The following is a 15,688-nucleotide window of genomic DNA, read 5'->3' on the forward strand; positions in this document are numbered from 1 at the left end:
GCAATTCCTACAATCGTTCTTTGTATGTTTTAGCCTCCAGTCCTTTCACTGTCATCCAACCATCGCTGAAGTGACACAATGCCTGTCCTTTGACATAACACAGATTGATTCTAGAAGATACTATAAATCATTAGGGCAGAAATGACATAGGGTTCCCAGAATTTTCAGAGTGTCACAATGAACAAAACATCCGGAATATAGATGGTCGAGGAACTCTGCTGCAATGCAATCTTTAATTCCCACTGTGGATCTGTAAGAGTTTACACAAACACTAATGGAAAAGCTCCTGAGTTAACTATTTATGACACTATTATTATTATTATTATTATTATCTGTTTCCAGGAAAACTCTGCTGTGACAAAGAGAAAAATCAGTGAGAGTTAATATCACTTTGCGTTTCCATTACTGTCAGGGAACCCCTCCTGTTGAATGTCAGGAGCAATGTGAGTCACATTACTGTAGGACGGAGGAATGACAACCGAAGATAAGCTCTGAGAATTACTGGAGTGGCTGTCTTCATTTTCACTCAGACTGAACTCTTCTGGAATATTCTCCAAGGAGATAGTTACACAGGGTGCCTGAGATGCTTCCTTTCCTGCACGGTGGAGATGCATCCGAAAAGCTCTTTGAATTACGATGGCAGACTCATCCTGCTTTCTCTTGGGAGTTGTTACAATAGGCTCATAGGCAATCTTCTCCGGATATTTTTCCTCTATTTGGGACTCGAATGAGTCCATTTCTCCATATTCTCCCAGCACCCTTTTCGTAAAAGCAAACAAAATATCAAGACAGTGGAGTTTATTCCCATTGACTATCGGAAGGTCCATGGACAACAGCTGCTGGCTATTTGGTTTCGGTATTCGTAAAGGTTCTGCCAGGGCATCTGCAAAGTTGGACAGTGCTGAGTAAGAAATGAACTGGGTTGCTTTGGGGTCAAATTTTGCCCAGACCTCATAAAATATTTCAAAGTCATCGTCCCCTAGCGGCTCTGTGCTCTCTTCAGTGGCAACATTCAAATTCTCAATGATGACGGCGATGTACATGTTAACTACAATCAGGAAGGAAATAATGATGTAGCTGACAAAATAGGCAATGGCCAGCTTGCTGTTGACACAGGGGACTCTTCTGGGGGGCGGAGTTGATGTTGGGAGCACAGATATAGTCGTCCTGGTGGATGAGCATCGGTCCAAGAAGTTCATCCCAGCCGGCAGAGGTTGTTATCTGGAAGAGGCAAAGCATGCTATTGCCAAAGGTCTGGAAGTTGAAAATATTATCAATCCCTTGTCGCCAACTCGCGCAGGAGAAATTAGCCATGCCAAATATGGCATAAATGAACATGATCAAGAAAAGGAGAAGGCCAATGTTGGTGAGAGCAGGAAGGGACATCAACAGGGCGAAAAGCAGGGTGCGCAGTCCCCTCGCGCCTCGGATCAGCCTCAGCAGGCGGCTGATACGGATCACTCGAATGACTCTCAAGATTGTCGGCGGAAAATTGAGATGTCGCCAAAGCTGGGTGGCGGCAAGACCTGGGAAAAACAAAACGAAAACAAGGCTTCTTTTCAATATCCGCTGATATGCAAGGAGTCTTTCAATTTAACTTGAAACTCTGTTCTTCAACACTAGTCCTCGGATTGCAAATTCCAGTTGTTTAGGAATGGTTCAAAGTTACAAGAGCTTTGAAATAAGTGATTTGTGACTGTTTTTTCAACCCTTACGCCCATTTTAATCCCAATGGTCACGTGATAAAAATTCAGACATTTGGCATTCTGAATTATTTCTCTTCCGTGCAACATTTTAGAACCAACTCTTGCAACCACGCATTCCCAAATCTGCATTGTACAGGTAGTCTCGACTTACAAGAGTTCATTTAGTGACCATTCGAAGTTACAACAGCACTGGGGGGAAAAATGACTTATGACCACATTTTTCACACTTGTGAGCACTGCAGCATCCCGTGGCTGTGTGATTAAAATTTGGGGAATTGGTAACTGACTTGTATTTATGACAGTCTCAGTGTCCCCTGGGTCACATGATCCCCCTTTTGTGATCTTCTGGCAAGCAAAGCCAATGGGAAAACCAGATTCACTTAACAACTGTGTTACTAACTTATCAACCAGATTCACTTAACAACTGTGGCAAGGAAGCTTGTAAAATGGGCCAAAATTCACTTAACCAATGTCTCACTTAATGACAGAAATGATGGGCTCCATTGTGGTCGTAGGTTGAGGACCACCTGTACATGTGAAGTGGAGGTTTATGACTGTAAATAAGTATGCTGTGCCAAATGTTATTTGCCTTATAGCTTGCTAGCATTGGCAGGCAATGACCTTGTAAACAACAACAACAACAACAATCCTACTTACTAATTATTGAAAGAATTACAACCACCAAATCAAATATGTTCCAGGAGTCTTTGAAGAAATAAAGCCTCAGAGCCAGCAGTTTCATTAAACACTCGCCAGTGAAGAGAGCAACAAAGACACAGTTGATCTTTTCAAGAAGTTGGTCAGCAGCCACGTCTTGACCTTCATATTCCACAGCCATGACCAGCACGTTTAAGAAGATAAGGCTTATAATGAAAAGTTCAAAGGCTTGCTTGTTCACCATATCAAAAAGAAACCCTTGGAACTGGTTCTGTGGAAGGGAGGGAGGAAAAGACGGGGGAGGGGAGAAGGAAATGAGAGGGAGGGAGGGAGAGAGGGAGGGAGGAAAAGGGAAGAAGGGAGGGAGGAAAAAAGGGAGGGACAGAAAAGAGGGAGGGAGGAAAAGAAAAGGAGGGAGGGAGGCAAAGAGCGAAGGAAGAAAAAGATAAGGGGGAGGGAGGGAGCGAGGGAGGAAGGAAAGAAAGGACAGAGGGAAGAGAGGGAGGGAGGGAGAAAAAGAAGGAGGGAGGAAAAGAGAAGGAGGGAGGGAGGAAAAGAAAGAGAGAAGGAAGAAAAAGATAAGAGGGAGGGAGGGAGGGAGGGAGGGAGGGAGGGAGGGAGGGAGGAAGGAAGGAAGGAAGGAAGGAAGGAAAAGAGGAGGGAGGGAGGGAGGGAGGGAGGGAGGGAGGAAGGAAGGAAAAGAGAAGGAGGGAGGGAGGAAGGAAGGAAGGAGGGAAGGAAGGAAAAGAGGAGGAGGGAGGGAGGGAGGGAGGAAGGAAGGAAGGAAGGAAGGAAGGAGGGAGGAAGGAAAAGAGGAGGGAGGGAGGGAGGGAGGGAGGAAGGAAGGAAGGAAGGAAGGAAGGAGGGAGGGAAGGAAGGAAAAGAGGAGGGAGGGAGGGAGGGAGGAAGGAAGGAAGGAAGGAAGGAAGGAAGGAAGGAAGGAAAAGAGAAGGAGGGAGGGAGGGAGGAAGGAAGGAAGGAAGGAAGGAAAAGAGGAGGGAGGGAGGGAGGGAGGAAGGAAGGAGGGAAGGAAGTAAAAGAGGAGGGAGGGAGGGAGGGGGAGGAAGGAAGGAAGGAAGGAAGGAAGGAAAAGAGAAGGAGGGAGGGAGGAAGGAAGGAAGGAAGGAAGGAAAAGAGAAGGAGGGAGGGAGGAAGGAAGGAGGGAAGGAAGTAAAAGAGAAGGAGGGAGGGAGGAAGGAAGGAAGGAAGGAAGGAAGGAAGGAAGGAAGGAAAAGAGAAGGAGGGAGGGAGGAAGGAAGGAGGGAAGGAAGGAAAAGAGAAGGAGGGAGGGAGGGAGGGGGGAGGAAGGAAGGAAGGAAGGAAAAGAGAAGGAGGGAGGAAGGAAGGAAGGAAGGAAGGAAGGAAAAGAGAAGGAGGGAGGGAAGAAGGAAGGAAGGAGGGAAGGAAGGAAAAGAGAAGGAGGGAGGGAGGGAGGGGGGAGGAAGGAAGGAAGGAAGGAAGGAAAAGAGAAGGAGGGAGGGAGGAAGGAAGGAAGTAAAAGAGAAGGAGGGAGGGAGGGAGGGAGGAAGGAAGGAAGGAAGGAAGGAAGGAAGGAAGGAAGGAAAAGAGAAGGAGGGAGGGAGGAAGGAAGGAGGGAAGGAAGGAAAAGAGAAGGAGGGAGGGAGGAAGGAAGGAGGGAAGGAAGGAAAAGAGAAGGAGGGAGGGAGATGTTAGTGCCAAGATCCCAAAGTAGCTCAAATAGTTACATCAAGTCCTTCCATAATTATTCATCCCAGTCTGAAAGTCACTAATAGAATCTGACGGAAGGGAGGAGTCAGAGAGGGAGCAAGAAATTTGGGGAAGTCCTGAAAGGCTTCAAGGAGATGTTTCTATTGCTGTTGCTGCTAGAAGGACTAGAAGACCTCCAAGGTCCCCTTTCCAACTCCGCTATCCTGTCATTCTGCATGACTTTTTTGGGTTTTCTTTTTCACCAGCTGCAAACGGAAGGCAGATCGGTTGGCAGGGATCTCAGCATCTCCCCTGTCATTCAAGATGGCAGATTTATGGCAAACTAATCTGAGCTGACTTTGGCACAGTCTTTAAAATTTTGTTACTCTTACTTTAGTTTTATCAGCATATAATTAGTCACCCGGTCACTTAGCTGACTCTTGGTACTGACAACCCCAGTTCCAACCGTTCCACAGTCACGTGATGCTCTTCGGATGCTTGGCAACCGGCCTGCATTTACAACATTTTACCATCACATTTTACGATGCTTACAACAAACACTGTCATTTATTTTGGGGTTTGTTTGGTGTTTTTTTTTTTAGCAAAACTGGCCTGCAGCAAACCACAGGGTCACTTAGTGACCACAGTGCTCATTTAATGACTGCAGTGTTCACTTAATGTCTATGGTGGCGACTTTACAACTGCTGCATTTGCTTAATGATCACCAAAAAAAAAGGTCGTAAAATTGGGTCGGTCATGTGTTATAACCGTGATATGTAGGTTTTAATATGGCCACAACTCCTGATCTGTTTGCAACACATTGATTAATAATATGAATCATAGCAATAGCACTTATATACCGCTTCACAGTGCTTTACAGCCCTCTCTAAGCGGTTTACAGAGTCAGCCTGTTGCCCCCCCAACAATCGGGGTCCTCATTTAGATTCATTCATTCATTCATTCAGACACACACACACACACACACACACACACACACACACAGAGAGAGAGAGAGAGAGAGAGAGAGAGAGAGAGAGAGAGAGAGAGAGAGAGAGAGAGAGAGAGAGAGAGAGAGCACTTAGACTTATATACTTATATACTCCCAAGATATTTCTGAGCATATTAATCCTAATAGTATACCTCCAGGATTTAATCTACCCCGACACATATGGGTGACATACAATAGAATTAGAACAACTCATGGGGTGTATGCCGATTCTCTGTGTAAATGGGGAAAGACACCTTCACCACAATGTGATTGTGGGACTCCCCCGACAGACTATCCAACATATAGTGAGGGAATGCACTAATAGAAGATACCCAGGAGATTTTAAGGACTTCCTCTGGATAACAACGGCAGCTACTGACTGGATCTCCAAACTGGACATTAAACTCTGAAATGTTATTTCTGTTTTCCTCTTAGGTTTATAATTGCTTCTTTTTTTAAAATTGTTTTAACTGTTCTATAGAGCCTTGGTGGAGCAGTGGGCTAATGCCTCCTTAAGTAACACCAGCTGCCTGCAATTAGTGCAGGTTCGTATCCCACCAGGCTCAAGGTTGACTCAGCCTTCCATCCTTCCGAGGTAGGTAAAATGAGGACCCAGATTCTTCGGGGCAATTAAGCTGACTTTGTAATAATGCCGCTTGGGGTGTGTGTGAAAGCCCTAATAAGCAGGCATATACTGTGAAGGCTACTGCTAAGCTTGTAAGCCGCCCTGAGTCTGCGGAGAAGGGCGGGATATAAATGGAATTTTAAAAAAAACCTTGAAAATATGAAGTGCTTTTAATTCTGTGTGTGACCAGCTATACGCTAAATAAATAAATAAATACAGCTTCATTGTGCTTTACAGCCCTCTCTAAGCGGTTTACAGAGTCAGCCTGTTACCCCTCAACAATCTCATTTTGGGTCCTCATTTAGATTCATTCAGATAGATAGATAGATAGATAGATAGATAGATAGATAGATAGATAGATAGATAGATAGATAGATAGATAGATAGATAGATAGACAGACAGACAGACAGACAGATAGATATAACAATAGGACATACAGTATATTGCTTCACAATGTTTTACAGCCCACTCTGAGTGGCTTACAGAGTCAGCCTGTGGCCCCCAACAATCTGGGTCCTCATTTTACAGACCTTGGAAGGATGGAAGGCTGAGTCAACCTTGAACTGGTCAGGATCGAACTCCTGGCAGTGGGCAGAGTCAGCCTGAAATTCTGCATTCTAACCACAGTGCCACCATGGCTCATGCAGGAAAAAAATGTTTTATATTTGGCTTTACCAGAATTTCTGAAAAATCTTTCCAAGTTAGTAACAATACAAATGCATTGACATTTGCAAGTGCCTTACCAGAGGTCGTGGAATAGTCTTATGTGGTTTCTTGGTACCAAGCTTTTTTAGTGCATTATAATATTTCTTTTGATCCTCTGACAAGAAGATAAGTTCTCCACCTAGGTATAAGAGAATAATGACATTGCTATTAAATTTCTAAAGTGTATTTTTTTCTGAATCTATTTATCTCTGTTCAAAACACAAGAATTGTCCAAAGCCAACTAAACAGCTATAAAGAGATTTTTAACAGACAAAGCTCTGTACGACTCGAATATTTATTGACTCGGTGTTAAAGATGGATGGATGAGCAATCTTCTAAAATAATACTCTTTAATTTAACTGAAAAAAATTCCTGAATTTGGGTACGACTATCCTAAACATTACAAAAACCAAGATCATGGCATCTGGCCCTCTCAATTCCTGGCAAATAGATGGGGAAGAAATGGAGGTAGTGACAGATTTTATTTTCCTGGGCTCCAAGATCACTGCAGATGGGGACTGTAGCCAAGAAATTAAAAGACGCTTGCTCCTCGGGAGGAAAGCAATGGCAAATCTAGACAGCACACTAAAAAGCAGAGACATCACCCTGTCAACAAAAGTGCGTATAGTCAAGGCTATGGTTTTCCCAGTTGCAATGTATGGCAGTGAAAGCTGGACCATAAGAAAGGCTGAGCGCCAAAGAATTGAAGCCTTTGAACTCTGGTGCTGGAGAAGACTCCTGCGAGTCCCTTGGGCTGCAAGGCGATCAAACCGGTCAGTCCTAGAGGAGATCAACCCTGACTGCTCTTTAGAAGGCCAGATCCTGAAGCTAAAACTCAAATACTTTGGCCACCTAATGAGAAGGAAGGACTCACTGGAGAAGAGCCTAATGCTGGGAAAGGTTGAGGGCAATAGAAGAAGGGGATGACAGAGAATGAGGTGGCTGGATGGACTCACTGAAGCAGTAGGCGTGAGCTTAAATGGACTCCAGAAGATGGTAGAGGACAGGAAGGCCTGGAGGAACGTTGTCCATAGGGTCACGATGGGTCGGACACGACTTCGCAACTAACAACAACAACAACATCCTAAAGCTCTAATATGTTAGTCATAATTATGACAGAATAAGAATGGAACTTTGTGGTTCTTTAAATGAATACTTTTTCTCATAATCTCTTTGTGCACGCCATAAAGTCATTTTTATTGCTTTTTTACTTCTAGAAGTTAAAGTGACCTGTAGCTACTCCTGTTGCTTGGAGCAGCTTAATTTACTTTGTGACTCTCGTGACTTCTGTTTGGATTTTCCAGGACATGTCATCTGATTGACTGTATGGCCCAAAGGATTAGAGAATAAATGTAGTATCTAAACTACTGCCAGTAAATGAACTATTTATGGTGGTTACTAAGAAACCAGGCCAGGAGCATCTCTGGCCCAAAGGCAGCCTGAGTGGAGGAAGCAATCATTAAAAGAGGCATACCTGGGCAGAAGGTTTTGCTGGCACAATCTATGGAAATAAGATGAGTATGTTCCTTGAGGCAGTTTGCAGCAAAAGATTTAACACAACTGGTCTTTCTGCAAACTTTCTAACTGCACAGACTGTACAGGGATAAGGCAATAGAGGCAGTCCTTGACTTACAACAGTTCCTTTAGCAACCATTCAAAGTTACAACAGCCCTGGAAAAAATGACTTAGGCATAAGATATAAAGACCTGCTAACAGATACGGGGAAGCTGAAAACCAAACAACAATTAGAGGAACAAGGAATAAAGATGGATTGGTACATGAGAACGCAAATACAATCTAGATGTGAAAAAGATGCTAAAATAGATGGTTTTAATTTGGGGAGAACAGAGTTAGATGAAATACTTATGGAAACTGAGGAAAAATGGATTAAAAAAAATTTATAGCTACTTATTATATAGGGAATTAGAGGAGGAGCAAGTTAAGGAGTCAATGATAAAATGGCCAAGAAATTTTGGATATATGATTGAATTAGATAGATGGCAGCAATTGTGGGAAACTATAAACTGACAATGGCGACAGCGTATAAAGAAAATATGTACAAGATGTTCTACAGATGGCATATGTCTCCAGAAAAACTAGCTAAAATGTTGGAAATGCCATCAAATACCAGGTTCTTTCTATCATATGTGGTGGACGTGTACAGAAGCTAAAACCTATTGGAACATAATCAAATCATGGATAGAAAAGATGATACAACAACGTATAGAATTAAGACCAGAAATATTCCTGTTGGGTATTTTACCAGAGAAATATAGCAAAGAGAACACATATTTGATTATTCATATAACCACTGCAGCTAGGATCGTGTTTGCACAAAACTGGAAGGCACTGAAAGCTCCTCCAGAAGAAGAGGTGATCAGGAAAATAATGGAATGTGCAGAAATGAATAGATTGACAGTGATAATTAAAGATAAGACAGAGTCAGAGTATTATGAAATTTGGGGAAAATTTTATGAGTGGGTGAAAAAGAGAATATGCTTAAAAGACGGCTAACACTAATTTAGATGGAAGAAAAATGAAGAGATAAGGATATTATCATACCTAATATAGACATTGAAAATCCAAGGAGAGGAGCTGCTCGGACATCACCCCTGAATTGTATCGGAAGAGGAATGGGAGGGAAGAAAGGAGGGGAGAGAGGGAAGAGAGTAGAGGAGGGGGAAGGAAGTAGGAAGGTTGGAGGGAAAGAGGAGGAGAAGTGGGGAGAAACGGGAGGGGAGTGGTGAGGGAAAGAGGAGAGGAGAGGAAGAAGAGGGAAGTAGGAAAGAAAGGAGAAAGGGAGAAAGAAAGTAGAGAAGAGGGAAGAGAGAGAAGGAGGGTGGATGCAGTGAAAGGGGAAATGGACGAGCAGCACCCAAACTTACGTGTATGTATTTATGTATGGCGATATATAATACCTACAGCATTACTGATATAACAAATGTTAAATACTTGAAAAAATGTTTATATTTATAGTAGCGCAATATTGGAAGAAGGAAGAGCTGCCGACTATAGAAGAATGGACTTTAAAAGTTTCCAACTTGGCGGAAATGGCAAAGATCTCAGCGTATTTGAAAGATCAATCACAACAGAGATACATTGTGGAATGGAGGAGATGGATTGATTATATCCAGAATAAATATGGGACTAAAAAGTTTCATTTAGCATTTGAATAAGTAGCTGATATATATGATGTATAACTAGCTTGTAGTTATTTTACTAGGAGTTAAAGTGCGATAGAATTTAATATTTTATTGTTGTTTGCATATTTTAGATTATGTTTGTTTGTATTTTTATACCCTGTATTTTGCTCTGGGAAGTCGGGGAAGGGGGAGGGGAGGGGAGGGAAGTTGGGGAAGGGGGAGGGGAGGGGAGGGTTGGGGGGGTTGGGGAGAGGGGAGGGGGACGGGGGAGTTTGTTTTTTAAAAAATGTATTGTAAAAATTTCAATAAAAAAAGAAAGAAAAAATGTTTATATTTCATTGTTTGGTTTGTGGTATATGAAAGGAACTGTGAAAAAATAAAAATAAAATAAAAAGAACAATCCAAGAAAATAAAAATTCAGATGCTTGGCAACTGATTCATATTTACGACGGTTGCAGTGTCCCGGGGTCACATGATCCCCTTTTGCAACCTTCTAACAAGTCCCCTTCATGGATTACTGCCTTGTCGTGGCGAAGGGGCTTGCGTAATTCAGTGAAGCTATGAGCTATGCCGTGCAGGGCCACCCAAGAAAGAAAGGTCATGGCAGAGAGTACTGACAAAACGTGATCCACTGGAGAAGGAAATGGCAACCCACTCCAGTATCTTTGCCATGAAAACCCTATGGACAGCACCAAAAGGAAAAAAGATACAATGCTGGAAGATGAGCCCCTCAGGTTGGAAGGCGTCCAATATGCTACTGGGGAAGAGCAGAGGGCTAGTACTAGTAGCGCCAGAAAGAATGAAGCGACTGGGCCAAAGCCGAAAGGACGCTCAGCTGTGGATATGTCTGGTGGTGAAAGGAAAGTCCGATGCTGTAATGATTTTCTCTCCATAGGAACCTGGAATGTAAGATCCATGAATCAAGGCAAGCTGGACGTGGTCAAACAAGAGATGACAAGACTAAACATCGACATCTTAGGTATCAGCGAACTAAAATGGACAGGAATGGGTGAATTTAATTCAGAGGACCATCAGGTATACTACTGCAGGCAAGAATCCCTCAGAAGAAATGGAGTAGCCTTCATAGTCAATAAAAGAGTAGGAAAAGCAATACTGGGATACAATCCTCAAAATGACATAATGATCTCAGTTCGAATCCAAGGCAAACCATTCAATATCACAGTAGTCCAAGTCTATGCCCCAACCACCGGTGCTGAAAAGGATGAAATTGACCAGTTCTATGAAGCCCTACATCATCTTATAGAACTAACACCAAAAAATGATGTCCTTATCATACGCTGGATCATGGAGAAAGCTAGAGTTCCAGAAAAACATCTACTTTTGCTTCATTGACTATGCTAAAGCCTTTGATTGTGTGGATCATAACAAACTGTGGCAAGTCCTTAAAGAGATGGGCATACCAGACCATCTTATTTGTCTCTTGAGAAACCTATATGCAGGCCAAGAAGCAACAGTGAGAACTGGACACGGAACCACTGATTGGTTCAAAATTGGGAAAGGAGTCCGGCAAGGCTGTATACTGTCGCCTTGCCTATTTAACTTATATGCAGAGCACATCATGAGAAAGGCAGGGCTAGATGAATCAAAAGTTGGAATTAAGATTGCCCGAAGAAACATCAACAACCTAAGATATGCAGATGATACCACTCTAATGGCAGAAAGTAAAGAGGAACTAAAGAGCCTCTTGTTGCGAGTGAAGAAGGAGAGTGCAAAACTTGGGTTGAAACTAAACATTAAGAAAACCAAGATCATGGCATCTGGCCCTCTCAATTCCTGGCAAATAGATGGGGAAGAAATGGAGGTTGTGACAGATTTTATTTTCCTGGGCTCCAAGATCACTGCAGATGGGGACTGTAGCCAAGAAATTAAAAGACGCTTGCTCCTGGGGAGGAAAGCCATGGCAAATCTAGACAGCACACTAAAAAGCAGAGACATCACCCTGTCAACAAAAGTGCGTATAGTCAAGGCTATGGTCTTCCCAGTTGCAACGTATGGCAATGAAAGTTGGACCATAAGAAAGGCTGAGCGCCAAAGAATTGAAGCCTTTGAACTATGGTGCTGGAGAAGACTCCTGTGAGTCCCTTGGACTGCAAGGCGATCAAACCGGTCAGTCCTAGAGGAGATCAACCCTGACTGCTCTTTAGAAGGCCAGATCCTGAAGCTAAAACTCAAATACTTTGGCCACCTAATGAGAAGGAAGGACTCACTGGAGAAGAGCCTAATGCTGGGAAAGATTGAGGGCAAGAGAAGAAGGGGACGACAGAGAATGAGGTGGCTGTATGGAGTCACTGAAGCAGTAGGCGTGATCCTAAACGGACTCCAGAAGATGGTAGAGGACAGGAAGGCCTGGAGGAACGTTTTCCATAGGGTCGCGATGAGTCAGACACGGGTTCGCAGCTACCAACAACAACAAACAAGCAAAGTGAAGGGGAAAGCCAGATTCATTTAACAACCGTGTTAGTAACTTAATGACTGCAGTGATTCACTTAACAGTTTAGCAAGAAAGGTCATAAAATGGGGCAAAACATGTTTAACACTGTCTAACTTAGCAACAGAAATTTTGAGCTTAATTGTCGTTGTAAATCAAGGACAACCTGTATATAAAATGAGAGCAAGAAAGATTAGTTGTTGGGAATTATTCTCTTTCTATAGGAATTCTTTCCAAGACCTATACTCAATTGCCGTATTTCCTATTTCTTGTGTAAAACACAACACCGACAAACTGTCATTGGATACACTTGAAAGAGTTTGTAACTGTTTGTCTTCACGAGTCTTGGTTGTCTGTTTATGAGATACTTATCTTTTTCCTTTGCTGGTTAAAATTGTCGATAACCACACCAATGAAGAGGTTCAGCATGAAGAAGGATCCAAATATAATAAACACCACAAAGTAAACGTATGCATATACATTGCTTTCAAAACATGGTTGGGTAGAATTCTGAAATAAGAAAAGAAAATACTGAGGAAAAGCCCATAATTAAGTAAAAAAAACCACAGCTAATTTAAATTTATTTATTTATTTATTTATTTATTTATTTATTTATTTATTTATTTATTTATTTATTAGTTTTCTATACCGCCCTATTCCCGAAGGACTCAGGGCGGTTTACAGGGCAAAGTTAAAAACAGTTAAAACAGTACAAAGGTTAAGATAAAGTTAAAATTAAAATAGGATTACTGGTAAATAACAATAGCCCAAATTTAAAATTTAAATTTAAAATTTAAAAATTTAAAAATTTGATGTTACAAATGATCAATATCCTTATTCTGGATTTCAATTTTACTTTTTCTTCTTCAGGATAGGCAAAATGACTAGCCCTTATGATATTATCTAGTTGGGATCGTGAAATATCTGCCAGAAAACAACTAAGTCCGGAGGGCACTAATGACCCTCACACCGAGAGGTCTCCAGAAGAACATTACAAAGAAATTGCTTTCAGAACTGGCGTGTTCCCTGCTCTGTAAACTAGCACAAAATGATACCATTTTGCAACCTCAGGACATCTACTGTATACTTCCTGGCTCAAAAGCCTCGGTACAATTATTCTCTCCTTCTGGAAAAATCAATAAGCTATTTCACTCTTCTTTAATTAAGCAGTGAGGTACTGCGAGGTTCAGTGTTAGGCCCAGTACTCTTCAATATCTTCATAAATGACTTAGATGAGAGAATAGAAAGGGGGGGCTCGTCAAATTCGCAGACGACACCAAACTGGCAGGAGTAGCCAACATCCCAGAAGACAAGCGCAGGATCCAAAAAAGATTTTGACAGACTTGAACTATGGGCCCTATCCAACAACATGAAATTTAATGTGGAGAAAAGCAAAGTTTTACATTTAGGTAGGAGAAATAAGTACAGATTAGGCGAGACCTGGCTCAAAAACAAGTTACTTTGAATGGGACCTTGGAGTCCTAAGTGGATGATCACTTAAAAAGGAGCCAGCAGTGTGTGGCAGCAGCCCAAAAAAGCTAATACTGTACTGTCCTTGTTTTGTATAAATAGAGGCATAGAATTAAAATCACATGAAGTATTAGCACCACTTTATAAAGCCTTAATGAGGCCACACCTGGAATACTGCATCCAGTTTTAGTCGCCACGTTATAAAAAAGATGTTGAGCCTTTGCAAAAGGTTCAAAGAAGAGCAACTAAGATGACTAAAGGCCTTGCAACAAAAACATATAAAGAACAGATGCAGGAATTGGGTTTGGCCAGTCTAGAGAAAAGGACGAGGGGTGACATGATAGCAGTCTTCCAGTATTTGAGGGGCTGCCACAAAGAAGAGGGGGGGGGGTCAAATTATTTTCCAAAGCACCAGAAGGCAAGACAAGAAACAATGGATGGGAACTGTTTGGTTCGAATTGACGAGGACTCAGAGTGGTTAACACTGAACGAGTTTATTGAATACACAAAGTCAACTGTCAAATGTCAAATGTTGCAACCCTTTTATAGAGAAAGCGTTTGAACTGTAACCAATACAAACTGTCTGTTTTCCCGCTCCTTGGTTGTGGCGTCCAATGATTGCACCTTATTTTCCCGCTTTAAACCTTGCAAAGCTGCACAGTGTTTGCAATATCTTTTATGGCTTATTGCTAACTATTTACATACACAACACCCCTTACCCCCCAGTTGGTGTCATTTCTTTACAAAGTCCATTAGGTATTTTGGTGGCCTATGTATTCTAGAAGGGTATCTGTTACTTTGGCTGCTAGGGACCCTTTTTCCTGGTTGACTGCTTGGCTGCTGGTTACTATGCTGGTTACTACTAGACCTGGGCTCAGGGTTACTGGCTTCAGATGTACTGCCTCGTGTATTAGGTTGTGTTTGGGATTCAGTTGTCACTGGCCTACTTCGCAGGGGTATCTCCCAATCAATTGGACTGAATTGTTGTTGATGGGCATCAGGAAATATGTCATCTTGCCCCACCACTACACCACTTTCAGGCCTAATGTTATCTGTACTGTTTGCCCTAACTGAGCTTTGGTCCCCCTCAGCTGGCACACACCCACTAGATCTTTTCCTCAGCTGGTCTATGTGTCTTTTACAGACCCTATTCCCTTCCCCCTCAATGATGTATGATAGGGGACCTAAGATTTCAGTTACCACCCCAGGAATCCATTTATCCCCTTGGGCGTAGTTCCTGGCCCAAATCAAGTCCCCCACTTCAAATGTTCTGTTAGGAATGTCTAATTCAATGTTTGGTTGGAGTCGGTCGGGGTGTAGTCTGTCCAACTTGGTCAAGATTTTTCTTCCCCACCTCATTTCAGCTGGACTTTTCCCTGTAGCCGAACAAGGGGTTGTGTGTTGAGCCAACAAGAACTCAGCTAGTCTCTGATGCCAGTCACCTCGAATGATTCTTTTAAGCGCGTCCTTCGTGGTCCTCACGTTCCTTTCAGCCAATCCGTTGGTGGAGGGGTGGAAGGGTGCAGAAGTCTTATGCTTAATCGAGTTGGCCTTGAGGAAATCCTGAAATTCAATAGATGTGAATTGTGGCCCGTTATCAGACACTATTAAATCCGGCAACCCATGAGTGGCAAAGAGGCCCCTTAATGCCTGTATTGTTCTGCCTGCCGTTACTGAACTGACCGGTACTACTTCTAGCCATCTAGAGTAGCTGTCGACCACTACAAGGAACGTTAACCCCTGGAAAGGTCCAGCGAAGTCAATATGAATCCTGGACCAAGGATTCCTAGCTAGCTCCCATTTATGTGTGCGGATGTGTTGTTGTTCAGGCCTGGAACGTTGGCACAGATGGCAATTGGCAACGCATTCCTCAATGTCTTGGTCCAATCCTGGCCACCACAAGTGACTCCTAGCTAAGGCCTTCATCCTTACTATTCCAGGGTGTCCCTCATGCAATTCAAATAGAATAGCTGATTTGTGGATTCCTGGGATTACTACACGAGTTCCCCAAAGTAAGCAACCCATATGAACTGATAGTTCATCCTTCCTTCGGAAAAATGGACTGTATTTTACGTCTGGGTTGGCGTTGGGCCAACCGCTCATGACCCAGGCCATTACTCTCCTTAAGATGGGGTCCTTATTGGTTGCCTCAGCTATGTCTTTAGCAGTTAGGGGCAGATCAGGAATATCTTGTAGGGACATTACTTGTCCCACTGGGGCAGGGTCCTCCTCTGTTGTGCTAAGGGGCAATCTGCTAAGAGCGTCTGCATGACCCA

General features: G+C 42.8%; 1 protein-coding gene across 1 annotated transcript in view; it reads right to left on the reverse strand.

The window, feature by feature from the left end:
- Positions 1 to 386: 386 nt before the first annotated feature.
- The window catches only part of LOC310650224 (sodium channel protein type 5 subunit alpha-like), a gene marked incomplete at both ends in the record, with an annotated part of 84,522 nt that continues 69,220 nt past the window's right edge, over positions 387 to 15,688 (reverse strand). Inside the window, 5 exon segments of the mRNA XM_083379057.1 lie at positions 387 to 1,118; positions 1,120 to 1,526; positions 2,364 to 2,634; positions 6,389 to 6,489; positions 12,311 to 12,452. Of these exon segments, the coding sequence (XP_083235183.1) occupies positions 387 to 1,118; positions 1,120 to 1,526; positions 2,364 to 2,634; positions 6,389 to 6,489; positions 12,311 to 12,452 (1,653 nt within the window).

The sequence above is a fragment of the Vipera ursinii genome (genome assembly GCF_947247035.1).
Source record: "Vipera ursinii genome assembly, chromosome: Z".
Classification (NCBI taxonomy): domain Eukaryota; kingdom Metazoa; phylum Chordata; class Lepidosauria; order Squamata; family Viperidae; genus Vipera; species Vipera ursinii.